This window comes from Octopus sinensis, linkage group LG6, assembly GCF_006345805.1.
Source record: "Octopus sinensis linkage group LG6, ASM634580v1, whole genome shotgun sequence".
NCBI classification, from domain to species: domain Eukaryota; kingdom Metazoa; phylum Mollusca; class Cephalopoda; order Octopoda; family Octopodidae; genus Octopus; species Octopus sinensis.
Window position 1 is genome coordinate 72580467 of NC_043002.1, and position 21012 is coordinate 72601478.

Here is a 21012-nt window from a genome sequence, read left to right on the forward strand (position 1 = left end):
CTTATTATTGCTTTTCCTTTTCACTGTTGTTACCATTTTTCATATATTTTCTACATTAAAAAGCATCGTAAAAGCAAAGCAAAAATGTCATTACTGATCATCCAAATTAATGCTGTCGATGTCATAATAATTTTTAAAAGTGGTGGTGATAGCGATGGTGGTGGTGTGTTTGTTAATATGATCTTTATATCTTTATTAATAATCATAGTAAAAATGTTGTTGCTGTTGCCATCTCATTTCTTACAATATATATATATATATATATATATATATATATATATATATATATATATATATGGGTATATATATGTATATGTATATATATATGGGTATATATATATCAGGTTGTCAGAGAAGTTATGGTTTTTGTTTCAACTCCTCATCTTTTCTTTGTGAATCTAAAGTTTCATCCCTTATATTCATACGGCCGAAATACAGACGTCTTCTCAATGCGAAAGTCCGACAAAGCCAAGACCATGCCAAGGAACACTACTTTCAGAGCAGAATGTATGTTCCATGTGTTTCATGTTGGAAAGGGGAGGGGGAGGCAATATTTTTTGACGGGTAGTTTTTTTTTTCAGAGGGTGGGCTTTGTTTCAGTGTATGTAACATATTATAGTTTGGTGGATCAACGAATTGATGGAGGCTGCTCCAGTAAGCAAATCTTCAAAAAAAGATTTTTTTCTCTGAAGAAGTGGGAGAGTATTTTATTTTTCTCATTTTCCCTCCTTTTCTTTAAAAATAGGGGAAAACAAGAAAGATAGCCTCCATTATTTTTTTCCTTTTATACATGTTAATTATTAATTTTGAGAAAAATTTTATCATGAGATTTTATTTTTGTTTCTGTTTTGTTTTTGCTTTTCATGTTGGGGTGAGTTTTTTCTTTTTGTTTTTTAAAGTTGAATTGCCTTTCTAATGCCAGACTCTCAGATACGTATACTGAGAGAAGCAAAATAAAGTGCCTAGGCTTAAAAAAAAACCACAATGCCTCAGGCATGGTTTGAACATAAGACCTGCAGATTGGTTAGCCAGCACACTAGGTGTTCACTCACCATACATCCTATAATTGAACTGATGAGTGAGTATTACATACATATGTGTGTGTGTATATGAGTGTGTGTGTGTGTATATATATATATATATATATGTGTATGTATATGTATATGCATATGTATGTGTGTCTAAGCATGTGTAAGTATATGTGTGTGCGTGTGTGTAGGTATATATATATATATATATATATATATATATATATATATAAATATTCACATGTATGTTTGACAAACAGACATTCAGCTTCACTGAGTAATTCCAACGATGCTCAATGTGTGATTATTAAACATACACAGGCAAGCTTATTCATAGATTATCCACAAACCACTGTTTCAGTATGTATGTACGTGTGTGTATATGCATTTGTGTGTATATGTATGTGTGTTTCTTTTGGTTATACTTTTCTAGTTTCTCTCCAACAGAGAAAAAGTCGGTCTTCAGCCCAGAAACAAATCTCATTCGTTGGAATTTCGACAACATCAACTAGATGGTCTATACACATGTGGTGTACATATATATAATTTGTATATGTATGTAATTGCATGTGTGAGAGATTGTGTGTGCATGTGTGTATGTGTGTGTGTGTGCACACATGTATAATTGTATAAGTGAAACAAGGTGGAAAAAAGAGTACTCGAATACCAGTGGTAGAGTAATATGCTTTATTTAAAGCAGCAGAAAATTCAACAAAACCTGTTACTTTGAGTTTCGCGTTGCCGTTCATCGGACAGTTTTTGCTAGAATAGAACCGATATCGGTTCTATTCTAGCAAAAACTGTCCGATGAACGGCAACGCGAAACTCAGAGTAACAGGTTTTGTTGAATTTTCTGCTGCTTTAAATAAAGTATATAATTATATATATATATGCGTATGTATGTATGTATGTATGTATGTAGGTAAGTATGTATGTATGTATGATTTTGTAACATGCATGTTAAATTTGCATTGATACAACATAAACACAAATTTACATTTAAAAGATACCAAAGGACATAATTTAACATAGGAATAAATCTAATATTGTTTTTTTTTAAAGACTCCTTCAACACATATACATTTAATAAACAAATCTGTGTCTGTATCTAAGCATATATGCGTGTATTGTGTTCATGAATACAATTTCATGTCCGTATGTAGGTTTCTGTGAATTCCATGTGTCTTGGTTTGTGACTATAATTATATTTATATGTTTCTATATACGTATATCTGTTTTTGTATGTAAATATGCAAATATGCATTCATTCTCTCTCAGCTGCGCCATATGCAGTGAGCCAATGGTTTCTCAAATCAATTAAGGCTTCTTGGATTCTGCTTTAGGAATGCTGCGGATACCAGCCACCAAGATGATCAGTGGGTACAGGATGACTCCAGATTTGGACAGGAGAGGGGCCATGGTAACAGACAAATGAGAAAGAGTGGTTCCTCCATCAGTTATTGCTGAATAGATGGAAACATAAGCAAATCCAGACCACGAGACAAGTGCAATAGGAATAAATATGGTTGCCATCTGAAAAGATAGAGAAAAATGCAAGAATCTTTTAAGAATTACATTGATATATATCAAATTCATAGGAATAAGTTAAATTACAGTGTTTATGCCTATGCTGGTGCCGCATAAAAGCACCCCGTACACTCTGTACAGTGGTTAACATTAGGAAGGGCATCCAGCCATAGAAATCATGCCAAAACAGACAAATGCGGCCTGGGCAGCTCTCCAGCCGGCCAGTTCCAGTTAAACTGTCCATCCAACCCATACCAGCATGGAAAAAACAAATGTTAAATGATGATGATGGTGGTGGTGGTGGTGGTGATGATAATGATGATGCATTTCTCAAGAGCATTTTACATTTAAAATGGCCATATCAAGTCCAAATATTCAACCTGTTTTGTGTTCAGACCAACATTGATACATCACATTTACCCTACAATGTCATTCTAAAAATGAACAATCACATAATCGAACTCTTGTCCCAGGTGTTTATAATGATGATGATGATGGTGGTGATAACAACGATGACGATGATGATGATGCAGATACTAATAACGATGTTGATGATGATGATAATGATTCTTTAGTCACCATTGCACCACCTCCTCTATGCTCGTAGCCATTATTACACTACCACATATACCACACCACTACTGTCACATTTTATAAAATCCCAGCTACTGTCACATCCCAGTACCATTACAACTTATATCATATCAACTACAACCATAACAGAATTACAGCTACCACCGTGCTACCACAACCAGTTCCACACCACCTTACTACTACATCACACCATCTTACTACTACAGCCATCACCATATCATTACAACTACCACCTCTACAACCACTATCACCACTACAACCACCATTACAACATTACAAATACCACTATACCTCTACTACTACAACCACCACTACAAAAACTACTACACATCTGCAACCCCACCACCACCACTACAACCACCATCACCACCAAGACTATAAAAACTACTACACATCTACAACCACCATCACCACCACCACTACAAAAACTACTACAAATGTACAACTAACACCACCACCACCACTACAACCATCATCAACATCACCACTACAACTATGATCACCACTACAAAAACTACTACACATCTACAACCACCACTACAAATACTACTATATCTCTGCAAGCACCACCACCACCACCACCACCACCACTACTACAACTACAATCACCACTACAAATACTACTATATCTCTGCAAGCACCACCACCACCACCACCACCACCACTACTACAACTACAATCACCACTACAAATACTACTATATCTCTGCAAGCACCAACACACCAATGCAACCATTATTATACTACCACTCAAACACTATCACATCCTCACCACTGCAACCACGATTCCAACACTGCAAACACCCCACCACCACCATTATTACAATCACCATTCTACTCCTTTTGTTGCCAAGGGAACTGAACAACGGAGTCTAATACCTTAATATGTAAAACGATACAAACTTGAGACATTTTAGCCAAGAGGCTGATAACTTTCTGCTGAAGTTTGCCAAGACACAATAACAAGGGGAAAGGGAAGAATAAATCAAATGATTCTTTGGGGTGGGGGGTACATCTTACACACACATACTCACACTCCCCCCACACACAACACACATGCACATACATACATACATACACTCACAGATATACACACACATACATATACTCATAGATGCACACACATACAGACACACACACACACACGCACACACTCATACACGCATACATACACTCACAGGCACACATGCATACATACACTCAAAGGCACACATGCATACATACACTCATAGATGAGCACACGCATACAGACACAGACAAACACACACACACTCATAGATACACACACATACACTCATAGATGCACACACACATACACAGAGACACACACACACACAACACACGCACACACTCAGATACACACACATACACACACATGCATACATACACTAATAGATGTGCACACACATACACAGACACACACACAACACACACACACTAATAGATACACACACACATACACACTGACACATGCATACATACACTCATAGATGCGTACACACATAGACAGAGACAGACACACACACACACACAACACACACACTAATAGATACACACACACATACACACTGACACATGCATACATACACTCATAGATGCGTACACACATAGACAGAGACAGACACACACACACACACAACACACACGCGCGCACGCACACACTCATAGATACACACACACATACACACTACATACACAGGCACACATGCTCGCATACACTCACAGATGCACACTCACACACTCATAGATATACACACACAAATACACACAGACACACCACATAGACAGACACACATGCTCGCATACACTCACAGATGCACACTCAACAACACACACACACTCATTGATACACACACACCACATACACAAACACACATACAGGCATACACACACATACTTCTTAGAATTTGAAAGAAATATGAAAACAAATGATAACCACTTACAGCAGTTAGCTGCTCTTCAGATAACAAATCACGGTCCTTTTCCTTCTCGCTGTCCGACATGTTGCCAAGTGCTGTCCATGCCTTGGAGACAGCATAGCAAGATACAACAATTGGGAAAGAGTAGGTAACAATAACCATTGACATGATCAAAGACTGGAAGCTGTCAGTGGCATTGATATAAGAAATGGTACAAGAGGTTCCTGTTGGCTCCAGTCCATACCTGTAAAATAAATCAAAATAAAAGTGAATTTAGAGTATGCATGTTATGTTTATGGTGATGGCATGTGGCCTCGTGGTTAGGCTGTTGCACTCACAAATGTGAGATCATGGGATCAATTCCCAGATAGGGTGGTATGTTGGGTGCTTGAGCAAAACACTGCATTTCATATTGCTCCAGTATCCCTTTCGATCAGTGGGAGGTGGAGAATGTTGATCTGCTTACCTAGCCAGTGGAGTAGTGTCATTGGATGGCTAAAATGATGCAAAGCGCATTGTGACCAGTGGTGTGTAACATCATCTGATAGTCTGATTGGTGACGTGATCACGTGTGTTTATGAGAGGGACAGAGAGTGAGAGGTCATGATTGTGAAAGACAGTAAGTATATAAGATAATAAGATAATAATGAAATTATTGTATACAGTGCTCAGGTGCACCACAACTTGTCAAAAAGTGCGTATAAAGTATATGCAGTAATGTACAAATGTCTGGAAAGCGAACAGTGTATGAGTCAGATACATGCTTGCGTGTAATTGGAGGGGAGAAAATCAGGTGTAATGTTGGTGAATCTCAGGAAGCATGGAAGTTTTGAAGGATGCAGTGCTCTGACAACTAACAACTGATGCTGGCAGTCTGTTCCATGCTTCAGCAACTCTTAGCGTGAAAAAATGTTTCCGAAAGTCATGGGAGCTGTGCTGTTTTCTGACTTTGTAAACAGTCCACGGGTGTTAGACAGAGGGAGTTTGAAAAGGTGCTCAGAGTTATTGTTTGTAAGATGGTTAATAATTTTATGGGTGTCTGCCAAGTCAGCTGCCAGACGTCAGAGTTTCAATGTGTCCATGCCCAGGGAAGTAAGGTGTTCAGAATATGGCAAATGCCTGATGGAGGGTATTCTCTTGGTTGCACATCGCTGAATAGCTTCCAGACGATTAATATCCTGGGCAAGATAGGGGTTCCAGACCAGTGATGCAAATTCCAGGTGATATCGCACCATAGCTATATAAAGCCGCAGATAGACAGCCGGAGAGCGGCTCACAAAGGACTTGGTGAGTGATGCCAAGACACCCACAGCCTTCTTGGCAATTTTAGCGATCTATTTTGTCCAACGCAAATCGCTGTCGACAATAACGCCCAGGTCACGTTCACACGAAGACTTTTTGAGATTAGTGTTGTGGAGGGAGTAAGTAGACACTGGGTTTTCCTCCCAAAATGCATGGTGGTACATTTGTCCACAGCCAGCTTGAGTTGCCAGTCCATGCTGGATATGCATTGGAGAGAGAGAGAGAGAGAGAGAGAGAAAGAGAAAGGAAGTGTCTTTATGGGTTCATCAGAGGCAGGGAGTATGCTTGAGAGTGTGTGTGAGAGAAAACATACTTGTGAGTGTGATAGGAAGAGAGAAAGCATGTGAGTGAGAGAGAGAGGAAAAGCATGTTTGGGTGTGTATGTAAGAGAGGAAGAGAGAGGGCTGTAGAGAGAGAAAGCATGTTTATGTATGTGTGTGTGAGAGAGAGAGCGCGAGAAAAAGAGAGGGTGGTAAAGAGAGAGAACATGTTTGTGTGTGAGGGTGCATGTGTATGTATGGGGGGGCAGTATGTGTGTAAGAGAGTGAAAGAGAAAATGCATGTTTGTATGGGTAAATGAGAAAGAAAAGAGAGAGAAAAAACTGGTGTGTGTCTAAGAGAGGGAACACACACACTACTATTTTGGTAGAGCTAAATGGCCACAGCTAATGTACTAAAGGTTCAATATTTTTGAAGGGCATAAAGCCACCTCCTTAAATATTACTCCCCACTCAGTTGAGGGTGTCTTGTGAGTTATTTGGTGACCTTACTAGTTCCAGTGCCAAGTAAAAAGCACCCAGTATACTTTGTAAAGTGGTTGATGTTAAGAAATGCATCCAGCCACAGAAACCATGCAAAAGCAGACATCGGAGTTTAGTGCAGACCTCTGGCTTGACAGCTCTTGTTTGAATCATCTAACCCATGCCATCATGGAAAACAGATGTTAAATGATAATGACAAACAAATCAACGTACAGATGGATAGGTACATAGGTTATAAGAACAGACAAGCACACATATGCAAATGGAAACCGAAACACATGACCATATAAGCACTCACACTTTACTCCACACAAGGACACATATGGAGACACAGATCCACATATATAGAGATGCAGATCCATACATACAAACATAGTACATAGTTGCATAACACACAAACACACACACACAGACATGCACACACAAGGAGACAGAGGTGCATACATATACAAACACACGCTCACACACACACATACATAGAAAATACACAAACACAAACATGCAAGCACATGAATATGCAGGATACATACATACAGATGCACGCACATACATACACATATACATATGCATACACACACATATATACATACATACACATGCATACATACATACACACATACATACATACATGCATAGGCACACACACACACTGACCCACACACATGCGCACAAACAAACAAAAAGGAACGCAGTGTAAATAACGGACAGAGTCAAGACTATTGAAAAGGTTGCAAGACGCAATGAAAATTTTAGGAAAATAAAAATAAGAAACAAGTGATAATTTCACCGATGAGTGTGTTACATTATAAGGCACAAAAAGAAAATGACTCTCCCCAGACACAACAGAATATGCTCCAACACATGAACTCATATAAAGAATCTTGCAAACCAAATCCAAAGACGAAAGATAATGACACAGTTTCAAAGAATACTTACTCGCCCCATCCCAGAAGAGGCATGACAGCCCAGAAAGTACCAACTGAATACATAGCGGCAATCAACAAGGTGTAGTAAATGGAAGGCATTCTTTTGTCTGGAATTAGAAACAATAGCATAATTCAATATTACTCATATGGAAAACATCATGAATAGTGTCTCTTTTTTTTTTTACTCTTTCACTTGTTTCAGTCATTTGACTGTGGTCATGCTGGAGCACTGCCTTTAGTCAAGCAAATCGACCCCAGGACTTATTCTTTGTAAGCCTAGTTCTTATTCTATCGGTCTCTTTTGCCAAACAGCTAAGTTACGAGGACGTAAACACACCAGCATCAGCTGTCAAGCGATGTTGGGGGGACAAACACACACACACACAAACATATACATATACATATATACGACGGGCTTCTTTCAGTTTCCGTCTGCCAAATCCACTCACAAGGCTTTGGTCGGCCCGAGGCTATAGTAGAAGACACTTGCCCATGGTGCCACGCAGTGGGACTGAACCATGTGGCTGGTAAGCAAACTAATTACCACACAGCCACTCCTGCACCTCTAGTGTCCTTAAGAAAGTTTGACAAGCATTTAGAATAATATATAACATTAACACAGAAAAACATTTTACAAAAGCACTACTGCAAGGGAATATGGTAATGGATTGTGGAAACCATTGGGTCAAATTGCTGCATTTACCATTAGTTGGAATATTTCCAGGTCCTCCTGAGTCACTTGTCAAGCAGAATCCTAAACAATTCTCATCTCTGCAAGGTACCTCCTCATTTGCCATTACCATGTGGTATGTGGTCAACCAACACAAGCTGTCAACCCAGCCAGATTCTCAGTGAAGATATCTGCGCAGGAGGACAAAGGTTTGGGTCTTTAGGTCTCTGGTCCTCCCTGTTCTGAAGTAAGACTGCGAGACTGGGACACTGTCCAAGACCCTTAGGAGCTGCCTGAACTCCTTTCGTACCAGGACACTTTGCAGGATTATGGATTACCATTGGTTGGATTTTGTATCCAACAAACAACACAACTCAGAAACAGGGATGCATCCTGTTACATGTATGATTTAGGAGCACCAGCTCACACTCTTTGATCAAATCATTAGAGTCATCTTAGACTGTTTGGCCAAATCCTTAGAGCACTGGACAAAAGACCAGCAGTATTATTTTTTTGAATTCAAATCTTACCAGTGTCAACTTTATTTTCTGTTCCTTCTGAGGTCAATAAAATAAAGTACAAGTCAAGTAGCCTAGCATTGGACTCCATTTAGTATTCCCATAAATCAGGAGTTCCCAACATCTTTCATTCTTTTTATCTCCTGGTACCTTTTTGAAGGTGGATTTACCTTCCACTCTGTTTTATTCAGTAAACCATGTGAAAAGCATTCATGTAAGCATATTATTCAATTGGTTCCTTTGATGTTGTAAATGCAATGAAACAAAGCTAGCCAAAGTAAATCAATGAAAACTCTCTTAGCCCTTTGACAACATAGTTAAATTTCAATTATCATCCAAAAAATAACATTGATATTTTCTGCTTCTGCAATACTTTTTCAGTATCTCCTGTAGGTACAATTTTCATATCTATCACCAAAAGTATTTGAATATTGTTCTGTAAGGGAATTTTTGATGAAATATGTGAAAGGAAGGATAGGAAAATATTAGATTTATAAGCCCTAAAATTCACTCCATAATTGCTCACCGGCATATGGCATTGTGGTTAAGAGCGCAAGCTAATAACCCCAAGATTCCAAGTTCGATTCCAGGCAGTAATTATTATTATTATTCAGTAACCTGAATAATAATAATAACAATAATAATTTCAGTGCCGGTGGCACGTAAAAAGTACCCACGTACACTCATGGAGTGGTTGGCGTTAGGAAGGGCATCCAGGCATAGAAACATTGCCAGATCAGACTGGGCCTGGTGCAGCCTTCTGACTTCCCAGACCCCAGTTGCACCTTCCAACCCATGCCAGCATGGAAAGTGGACACTAAACGATGATGATGATGATGAATAATAACATCAGAAAAATACCTTAGGAATGAGAACCCAGTTTCAAATTTCCCCCAGGTCACCTGATGAAGGCTGGAGAGTACATCAGCCAAAATGTATTAACAATAATGTATTAACAATAAACAAGATGAGGACAAATATCCATCAAATGTAAATAATGTACATAATTCCTCATCTCTCAAAGATAGAATTGCATGTGAAACAATTATGAAAATCTGAAAAATTGTCTTTTGTAAAAGGTGTCACTGGGGATGTCTTCACTTCTGGCTGTAAAAGGAGAGGTTGTATAAAACTGCTTTCTGCAGTTAACAGTAGTGAAATTTTTATCAGATATATCCAGTTTCCACATTCAAAGGGTTAAAAAATATGTCTTTGATGTATATTGTTGACGTCTGTATTATAAATATTATAAATGTATGTAATCATCATCATACTTATCCTCATAATAATAATCATCATTTCTACTATAGGCACAAGGCCTGGATTATTGTGGGGAGTGGGGACAATCAATCACATCGACCCCAGTATGCAACTGGTACTTAATTTATCGACCCCATAAAGATGAAAGGCAAAGTCGACCTCGGTGGTATTTGAATTCGGAGCGTAAAGATGGACGAAATACCACTTAGCGTTTTGTCTGGTGTACCAACAATTCTGTCAGCTCACCACCTTAATAATAATAATAATAATAATAATAATAATAAATGCACTGATGCAGTACCAGGCAGTGGCTCTCGTGGATTCTGATCTTAATTGATTGGAAATGTTATCATGTACATTGTTTTGTCTTGGTATAAAAGATGGGCTACAGATTTGCTTGTCAGTTGTTTGACCGTAACCAGTTGAGCATATCCCTTAGTGGCTGATAATATATGCATTTCTGATCATGAGCAGAAGTAGTGGGGGAGCATCATAGCCTAGTGCTGAGAGAGATTCTTAGGGGTTTAAATAATTCACTTCTGGAAAAATGGGTGTTTCGTTCAACATCCTTAAACAACCCTTATTCAGGGACCTTTTGAGCGTGATGGGTTTACTTGACCAGAAGAAAATTGTAACTAGGTCCCACCTGCAAGGTCATGTGCTGTTTATCTTGATATGAGATGATCATGTCGCACACATATGGTTGTGATGCATGTGCCTAGTGTAGTCATGATGGGTATACTGGGTTACGTATATTTTACCCCAATGTCACTTTGATGGCATGCACTGCTCTCTCACTCAATAATAATAATAATAATAATAATAATAATCCTTTCTACTATAGGCACAAGGCCTGACATTTTGTGGAGGAGGACTAGTCAATTACATCAGCCCCAGTGTTTCACTGGTGCTTAATTTATCAACCCCAAAAGGATGAAAAGTAAAGTCGACTTTGGCGGAATTTGAACTCAGAACGTGAAGATAGACGAAATGCCACTAACCGTTTTGTCCGGCATGCTAACAATTCTGTGAGTTCACCGCCTTAATAATATTACTACTACTACTACTACTAATAATAATAATAATAATAATAATAATAATAATAATAATAATAATAATGGTTTGAAAATTTTGGCACAAGGCCAGCAATTTAGAGAGAGTGGGGTGTAAGAGAAATACACTGACCCTAAAGATAAACTAATAATTATTTTATCAACCCTGAAAGGATGAAAAGCAAAGCTGATCCCAGCAGAATTTGAACTCAGAACACAAAGAGAAAGGAAATGCCGCTAAGCATGTTGTCCGCCATGCTAACAATTCTGTCATCTTGTCACCTTACAATGTTAACAATTAATAACATGTACTAATTATATTGTAATTGTACAGATATATTGTTTGGATTAATAAAATAATATGAGATTATATCAACTGCCATCTATTCAAAAGAATTCCTAACTATTAAGTATCAAATCACTGAGTATCTAAAGTAGTTGTTAATTTAAAAAATATTCTGTTATTGATTATTATGATAGCTATAAAATATTGTTATCACTATCATCATCATCACTACCATTGTCATAATTATTGTTACCACCAACACCACACCACCACCACTATTACCATCATCGTCGTCATCATCATCTTCACCACCACCATCAACAGCAGCAACATCACCATCATCACTGTCATCACAGCCAACAACAGTATCAGTGGAGGCGCAATGGCCCAGTGGTTAGAGCAGCGGACTCACAGTCGTAAGAACACGGTTTCGATTCCCAGACTGGGCATTGTGAGTGTTTATTGAGCAAAAACACGTAAGCTCTATGAGGCTCCGATGCAGGGTGGTGGTGAACCCCACTGTACTCTTTCACCACAACTTTCTCTCACTCTTTCTTTCTACTTCTGTCACAAAGCAGAGGTACCATAGTGTAACCCACTATGGTGTGGTAAACTTTCAGACCCTAGTCTAGATTGTGAATCCTCTGTACCCCAGGATGGTTCAGCTCTCCACCTGTTAAAAGCCACCATTTACGAAATGAGGATAACAACGTAGCTTTTGCACCCGTGCAACCGCCAGTTTCGCGTGTGGTGGGTGGATCTTCAAGTTGCCACACGCATTCTTAGTAGCTTAGAGTAGGCTCGAATTAGAGATTATTCTTCGTGACTAATGGCATGAGTCCTGATTGGAAGAAGAAGAAGAAGAAGAAGAAGAAGAAGAAGAAGAAGAAGAAGAAGAAGAAGGAGGAGGAGGAGGAGGTCCAAAACATTAAGACACTTCATATTCCATTTCAGCTTCTCAAGGATTCCACAAGCATATTTGATGACATAAAGAAATGAATGAGTAGGGCACTGCCTTGAAGAGTTTTCACTAAACAAATTGACCACAGTACTTATCTTTTAACGGCTTGGTACTCATTTTGTTGGTTACAGGGACACAAACACACCAACACCAGTTGTCAAGCAGCAGTGAGGGACAAACAAAGACACAGACACACACAGACATTACATTTACCTATATCCTTTTATTTGTTTCAGTCATTTGACTGCGGCCATGCTGGAGCACCACCATGAAAATTGACCCCAGGACTTATTCTTTGCAAGCCTAGTACTTATTCTATCGGTCTCTTTTGCCAAACCAAACCGCTAAGTTACAGGGATGTAAACACACCAGTATCGGTTGTCAAGTGATGTTGGGGGAGGGGGACAAACACAGATACACAATTATATACCTACATATGTATGTATATATATATATATTATCATCATCATCGTTTAACATCCGCTTTCCATGCTAGCATGGGTTGGACAATTTGACTGAGGGCTGGCGAACCAGATGGCTGTCCTTCCTAATGCCAACCACTCCAAGAGTGTAGTGGGTGCTTTTACGTGCCACTGGGATGGGGGCCAGTCAGGCAGTACTGGCAATGACCTCACTTGAATCATTTTACACATCCCACTGGCACAGGGACCAGTAAGGTGATGCTGGTAATGATCCCGCTCGAATGGTGCCTTTTACGTGCCACCGGCACGGAAGCCAGTTAGCCACTCTGGCAACGATCACACTCGGATGGGGCTCAAGTGCCAGTAAGGCAATGCAGGTCATGATCACACTTGAATGTTGCCTTTTATGTGCCACTGGTACGGAAGCTGCTTAGCCGCTGCTCTGTCAACGATCACACTTGCATGGTGCTCTTTGCTCCTTGCTAGCATGGATGCCAGTCATCGAATTTGATATATATATATATATATATAACGGGCTTCTTTTCATTTTCCATCTACCAAATCCACTCACAAGGCTTTGGTCGGCCCGAGGCTATAGTAGAAGACACTTGCCCAAGGTGCCACGCAGTGGGACTGAACCCGGAACCATGTGGTTGGTAAGCAAGCTGCTTACCACACAGCTACTCCTGTGCCTATGGCTGCTTACCACACAGCCACTACTGTGTCTATGAATGTTTATAAAACATAGAATTCCTGTCAAACCTGAAGAGTCTTATAATTATCTCTACCACCATCACTGTTATTATTACTACCACCATTACTATCCCTACTACTACCATTAATATCACTAACACTACTATCACTACTACAACTGTCCCTATCCCTAACATATTATCAGCGAGTGAACAAAGAAGCAGCTACATGGTTGCTCAACTCGCTAGATATAGCAGCCAATTCTCCCTCATATTACACACCCTTTCATCTTAGTAAAAGAAGAGCATATTGAACAAAAGAGCCCTAGATTTTCAAAACGACGGGATGGTCATGGCTGGAACATCTTCAATCAATTGATCTGATTGATAAATGCTAACCTCTTCCACTATATCTAGTCAATGAAAACCTCTCTATACAGTCATTTAAAATGCTGGCAAAGTACAGCCAAATCTCCCTCAAATCACTCACCATACAGTCTAAGAAGAAAATACAGAATAATGCAGTCTGGGATAAATTAACTCTTTAGTATTCAAACCAGACATATCCAGCCCAAATATTCAATGTTTTTATATACACATACATACATATATATATATATATATATATATTATATATATATATATATATATATATATATATATATATATAGGCGTAGGAGTGGCTGTGTGGTAAGTAGCTTGCTTACGAACCACATGCTTCCGGGTTCAGTCCCACTGTGTGGCACCTTGGGCAAATGTCTTCTACTATAGCCTCAGGCCGACCAAAGCCTGGTAAGTGGATTTGGTAGACGGAAACTGAAAGAAGCCCGTCGTTTTTATATGTACATATATATATATAGATATATATGTGTGTGTATATGTTTGTATGTCTGTATATGTCCCCCCAACATCGCTTGACAACCGATGCTGGTGTGTTTACGTCTCTGTAACTTAGCAGTTCGGCAAAAGAGACTGATAGAATAAGTACTAGGCTTACAAAGAATAAGTCCTGGGGTCAATTTGCTCGACTAAAGGCGGTGCTCCAGCATGGCCACAGTCACATGACTCAAACAAATAAAAGAGTAAAACTAGCCAGATCCAGCCTCTCACACCTACCCTACAGTGTCATTCTAAAAGTAAACAATCACATCATTGAAATCTCAAAGCTACAAAATTATTCATGGTTTATTCAAAACAATGTGAATGAATAAGTATTACATTTGATAGAGTAATCTGGATGCCAAAGGGTTAAGCATAGTAAAGATGATAAGATGGCCAAAGTGTTATGTGTTTGATCACAGATTCATTGAGTGAGGATGGACTTCGAACTAAACAGTAACCCCATCACCACTAACTCAATACTAAAAGCAACACTGCCATAGTAATCATATTTGTTATATAAGCTATCAAAAGGTTCATTTACACACCAAATAAGGTTAATACAATCAACATTCAGAAGTAGCTTACTTGTTAATAGGATTAGAGCTTTAGATTCATTGAGGTGGAAGTATTTTTGAATTCAAATCTGATCAAATACTTTCATACATTCAAACACACAAATAAAAAAAACCCAGTGTGTCCTCTAAGTTTTTTTGTGAGTATGCATAGAAATTTGCTTTTGTGAGGTGGCGAGCTGGCAGAACCATTAGCATGCTGGGCAAAATGCTTAGCGGTATTTTGTCTGCAGTTACATTCTGTGTTCAAATTCCACCGAGGTCGACTTTGCCTTTCATCCTTTCGGAGTTGATAAATTAAGTACCAGTTACACACTGGGCTCGATGTAATCGACTTAATCCCTTTGTCTGTCCTTGTTTGTCCCCTCTATGTTTAGCCCCATTGTGGGCAATAAAGAAATAAGAAATTTGGTTCTGTATAAATTTTGTCTTTCTTTACAGAATGTGTACACATCAATTATGATATAAACATCTTTAAATAGGATAAGGAGTGGTTGTGTAGTAAGTAGCTTGCCTACGAACCACATGGCTCCGGGTTCAGTCCCACTGTGTGGCACCTTGGGCAAGTGTCTTCTACTATAGCCTCGGACTGACCAAAGCCTGGTGAGTAGATTTGGTAGATGGAAACTGAAAGAAGCCTGTCATATATATGTATATATATGGATTCCTCCTTTTCGCCTTCGGCCCAGTGCGTCCATGCTGCCAACAAAGCACGCGGAATTCTGTTCTTGATTCGACGGTCATTCGGAATGCTCACAGCAGCCATATTCCTACCGCTCTATGTCATGCTGGTGAGACCCTTATTGGAGTACGGGATTCAAGCCTCTTCTCCTTATCTCCTCAAAGACATACAGCATCTCGAAAGAGTCCAGAAGCTGGCTACCCGCATGGTTCATGGTCTCAAGAATTTGTCTTATGAAGAAAGGCTGAAGACACTCGACCTTTATTCTCTAGAAAAACGCTGTCGCCGTGGTGATCTCATTCTCCCTCACAACATCATAAGCGGAAAGTGTAACGTCTCGAAAGAGCTGTTCTTCACTCCTGCTCCAGAGCGTCGGCTGCAGGGTCATTCCGAAAAGCTCTATCTGCGACGACTTCATCTCAATCAAATAAGAGGGGCTTTCTCCGTCCGGGTTGCGGATCCGTGGAACAAGCTGCCAGATGAGATGGTGAAGATGCCAGATGAGATGGTGAAGATGCCGATGACCACTTTGTTCAAAGTCTCCCTTGACCTCAAATGGCCTGAACTCTTTACATGAACACCACCCTGTACATAACTACATGGCCTTGCTTTTTGCTTTTTGAGCCAAAAATTAATTAACTAACTAACATATATATATGTATGTGTGTGTGTATACGTTTGTGTCTGTGTTTGTCCTCCAGCATCGCTTGACAACCGATGCTGGTGTGTTTACATTTACGTAACTTAGCGGTTCAGCAAAAGAGACCAATAGAATCAGTACTAAGCTTACAAAGAATAAGTCCTGAGGTCAATTTGCTCGACTAAAAGGCAGTGCTCCAGCATGGCCACAATCAAATGACTGGAACAAGTAAAAGAGTACTGAAACTTTCCATGAATAGCCTGATGTCCTATGCAAAACAGAACAAAAATATAGAAGGAAGAAGAGAACAGAAGGAACAGAAAAGAAGCGGACTCTGCTAGTCACAGCAAAGGCAACCCATCTCAGAGAATGGTAACTCTAAATAAAACTAGTATAGCCTACAGAGACCATTTAACCCCTTAATATTAAACTATAACTACAAAAGTTTGGACCATAATCATAATGTTAAATACATTTACCATGTTTATCATAAACTTGGAGACTGGACGTTGTAATTATAAATTTGGACATTACCAGCAAACACACTTGAACAATGTAATCATGGGCATTATCATTAAACATTGAGCATTACTATCATAAAAATTGGACGTTATCAGCACAGAGCTTAGCACTGCAATAATGAAAATGAATGTTATCATCACACACTGGAGCACAGTAATCACAAATATCAACATTATCAAACACCTGAGCAATGTTTTTACGAAAGCAAACATTACCACTACACATCAGAGCATTGGAGTTACAAATATGGATATTATTATCACATATCTAAACACTAATTACAAAATGTAAATATAACATTATACATCTGAGAAAATAAGTACAAAAATGTAACAAAATACTCACAGAATTCTCTATGGCAAGTAGCAATATATCGTTCAATACAAAATGCAAACAGCATCCATATGTGGGAAATTCCAACAACAAATCCAATAAATCCATAGAAGTGGCAGCCAAAATTTCCAAAAAGCCATCTGCAGAAATACAAGGAACAATGATTATTTCTGCTCAATAGAGAACTTACCATTATGCTATAGAAATGATTAAAAAAAAATTAGGTAAAAATCACATGAAGTTTTGCATTTTTATTTTTCATTTCATTAAGACTTATTATCAAAGTAATTGTTTAGTTTGTTTTAAAGACCAGGAATGGTGAAAGGAAAAGTTGGCCGCCTCAGGATTTGAACTCAAGTCTGGAAAAATATTCCAAAGCAATTTTTTTCTGATGTTCTAATAATTCTGCTAGCTCACAAATGTATATTTTCTATTCTTGAACCCGTTGCTATGATGGTAAAGGGACCTTACTGAACTGAAAGATACAAAACCCAATAAAAGTTCTACAGAGAAACAGAATCACAAAAAAATACTGCAACTTTAAAATATTCGAAGAAAGAAAAATTCAGGTGAACCTGGAATGGAAGATAGCAGTCTATTGATTAAGAAAAACCTTCAGTTAAATCCCTGCTACAGGTACAATATCACTCTAGATCATATATATTATAATATTATTCATATGTATTATAACTATTGTATTGTAGACCTCCAGGTATGCATTGCTGAATTCTTCTAGTTTCCAGGCCTTCAAAAAGATACCATCCAGACTACAAGCTTCACCAGCCTGGACTGATTTGCTGTCTATCAGTGGTGAAAGAACCCTTCCTTATGTAAAGTTCTTCAAGAAAGACTATATCAATATTGCTCTCAGTGATTTCTGGAGGTTTACCTAGGTCTTCAAAGCACTTTTTCTATAATCCAATCATCTCTCATTTCTATTATCCAATCCTCTCTCAGAGCCTTTAGTCTGGAAATATTTCACTTCTTCCATCCATTTTATTTACTGCTTTTTATGCAAGTCTTCAAAGCTGCAGTTGAATTAATTTTAATTTATGGTTCAATAAATGGACAGTTACAGCTTCCACAAAGAAAACTCAACTCTAAATGGCACATGCACCAGAATGCTCCATGTAGTTCTAAATATCTCATGGCATCAATACATAAATAATAAAGAATATAGTAGGACATCCCATATATCACAGAGACAATATGAAAACACAGGCTGAGATTTATTGCTCACAGCTGTTGTAACAAGGAGGGGCTAGGAGCTGAAGACCTTCGGTGACGACCTTCTCATGGTAAACAGGGAAAAGGTAGACCAGTAAAAAAGACTACAAAAGCCAATTGCTTGAAAACATTGGATGCACCACCCAAGATCTTTAAAATGCCAAGGACAACAGAAAGGAATGGAAGACACATGTCAGGAATGCCAAGAAATTTTCACTCTACTAACTATGGTTATTGTTGATGTTATTATATTATATAATAAATATTATATTATATCATGAGCATGGCTCAATGGTTAGAGTGTCAGGCTCATAATCATGAGGTAGTGAGTTAAATTCCTGGACAGGGCTGTGTGTTGTGTTCTTAAGCAAAACACTTTATTTGATGTTATTCCAGTTCACTCAGCTGTAGAAATGAGTTGCAACATCACTGGTGCTAAGCTGTATTAGAAAGGATCACAAAAGTACAGCTCCCAAAATTACTACAGAGCTTAATGACAACCTCGAGAACCCAGTTTCCACAAAAACTGTTTACTGGGAGCTGCACAAAGCCAGATTTCACAGGAGGGCTGCAATCAGAAAATCACTACTTTCAAAAGCAAACGTTGCAAAGCATTTAGAGTGGAGTAAAAACCTACAGAATTGATCCCTAGAGCAGTGGAAGAATGTTATTTTCTCAGATGAGACATCCCTTACCTTATTTCCGACCACCAGCTGAGTATACATGTGGAGACAGCCAAAAGAAGCATTTGACCCAGACTGCCTTCTTCCAACTACTGAACATGGAGGAGGATCTGTGATGATCGGGGGGGGGGGGCTATATCTTAGAAATCCACTGGCCCAGTGGTTTCCCTTCATGGCAGAATTAATAGTCAAGACTATTTAAGCATTTTATCTGATCAAATTCATCCTATGGTTGTGGAACTGTTTCCAGAGGGAAATGCAATCTTTCAGGATGATAATGCACCAATTCACACAGCTAAAGTTATTACAGAATGGTACGAGGAACCTTCTAGTGAAGCTGAACATCTTATCTGGCCACCACAGTCTCCAGATCTCAAAATTATGGAACATTTATGGTACATTTTAGAAAAACAAGTAAAGAGTCGATATCCTCCACCATCATCACTATAAGAACTGGAGACTATTTTAGCTGAAGAATGGACAAACATTCCTTAGGAAACAATTCAAACTTTGTACGAGTCCATACCTAATAGAATTCAAGCTATAATTACTGCCAAGGTGGTCCTACTCTATATTAAAATAAATTTGTTTGAAATTTTAAGGTGTTTCCATTATTTTGTCCAACCCCTGTATATCATATCAAGGCAGCAAACTGACAGAATTGTTAGTACACCAGGCAAAATACTTAGCGGCTTTCCTCCAGCTCTTTAGATTCTGAGTTCAAATTCTACCAAGGCTAACTTTGCTTCTATCCTTTGGGAGTTGATGAAACAAGTACTAGTTACACACTGGGGTTGATGTAATCAACTCATCCCCACCTCCCCCAAGCTGCCGTTGTGGAAAAAATTTTAAATATATTATATTTATTATATTTTATTATATTACAGATAGACTAACAGACAGATATACCAGGTGACCCATTATTCAAATATAAATTGAAACATTGTTAGTCATAAAAACAGATGCAAATGCTATACTACACTTCCTAACATTCTTTTGTTTTATTGTTTACTCATAATTAAATGTGGCAGCTCAAACAAAATGTGAACAAATTGTAGAATTGAAAATGGCTGGCATATAGAACAGTAGAGTGATAAAACAGTTGGGAAAATATAAAGGGCTATGGTGAATACAAACGGTAGCCATTTTGAATTGTAAGTTTATGTGAAAATATTGTGAATAAATATAAAAATGAGTCTGAAAACTTTCATTAACCAAAACCTAAAACTTTTTATTTTATCTTGGTATCTCCCTAGACACAGCAAAATTTTTATTTTAGGATAAAATGAATGAGTAAATATATATGCCATGCCTGGTACTATATACTCTTTTACTCTTTTACTTGTTTCAGTCACTTTGACTGTGGCCATGCTGGAGCACCACCTTTAGTCGAGCACATCGACCCTAGGACTTATTCTTTGTAAGCCTAGCACTTATTCTATCGGTCCCGTTTGCCAAACCGCTAAGTTACAGGGACGTAAACACACCAGCATCGGTTGTCAAGTGATGTTGGGGAGGCAAACACAGTCACACAAACATATACACACACATACA

At 38.6% G+C, this 21012-nt stretch overlaps 1 protein-coding gene across 2 annotated transcripts in view; it reads right to left on the bottom strand.

The window, feature by feature from the left end:
• Nucleotides 1–2020: 2020 nt before the first annotated feature.
• The window catches only part of LOC115213418 (retinochrome-like), a 46907-nt gene continuing 27915 nt past the window's right edge, over nt 2021–21012 (bottom strand). For both annotated transcript variants that reach the window (XM_036503993.1, XM_029782381.2), the window contains exons 3-6: nt 17561–17688; nt 8067–8163; nt 5092–5311; nt 2021–2561 (exon numbers count right to left, since the gene is read on the bottom strand). In XM_036503993.1, coding sequence (XP_036359886.1) covers nt 2346–2561; nt 5092–5311; nt 8067–8163; nt 17561–17688 — 661 coding nt within the window. In that variant the 3' untranslated portion in view covers nt 2021–2345. The remainder of the gene's footprint in view (nt 2562–5091; nt 5312–8066; nt 8164–17560; nt 17689–21012) is intronic.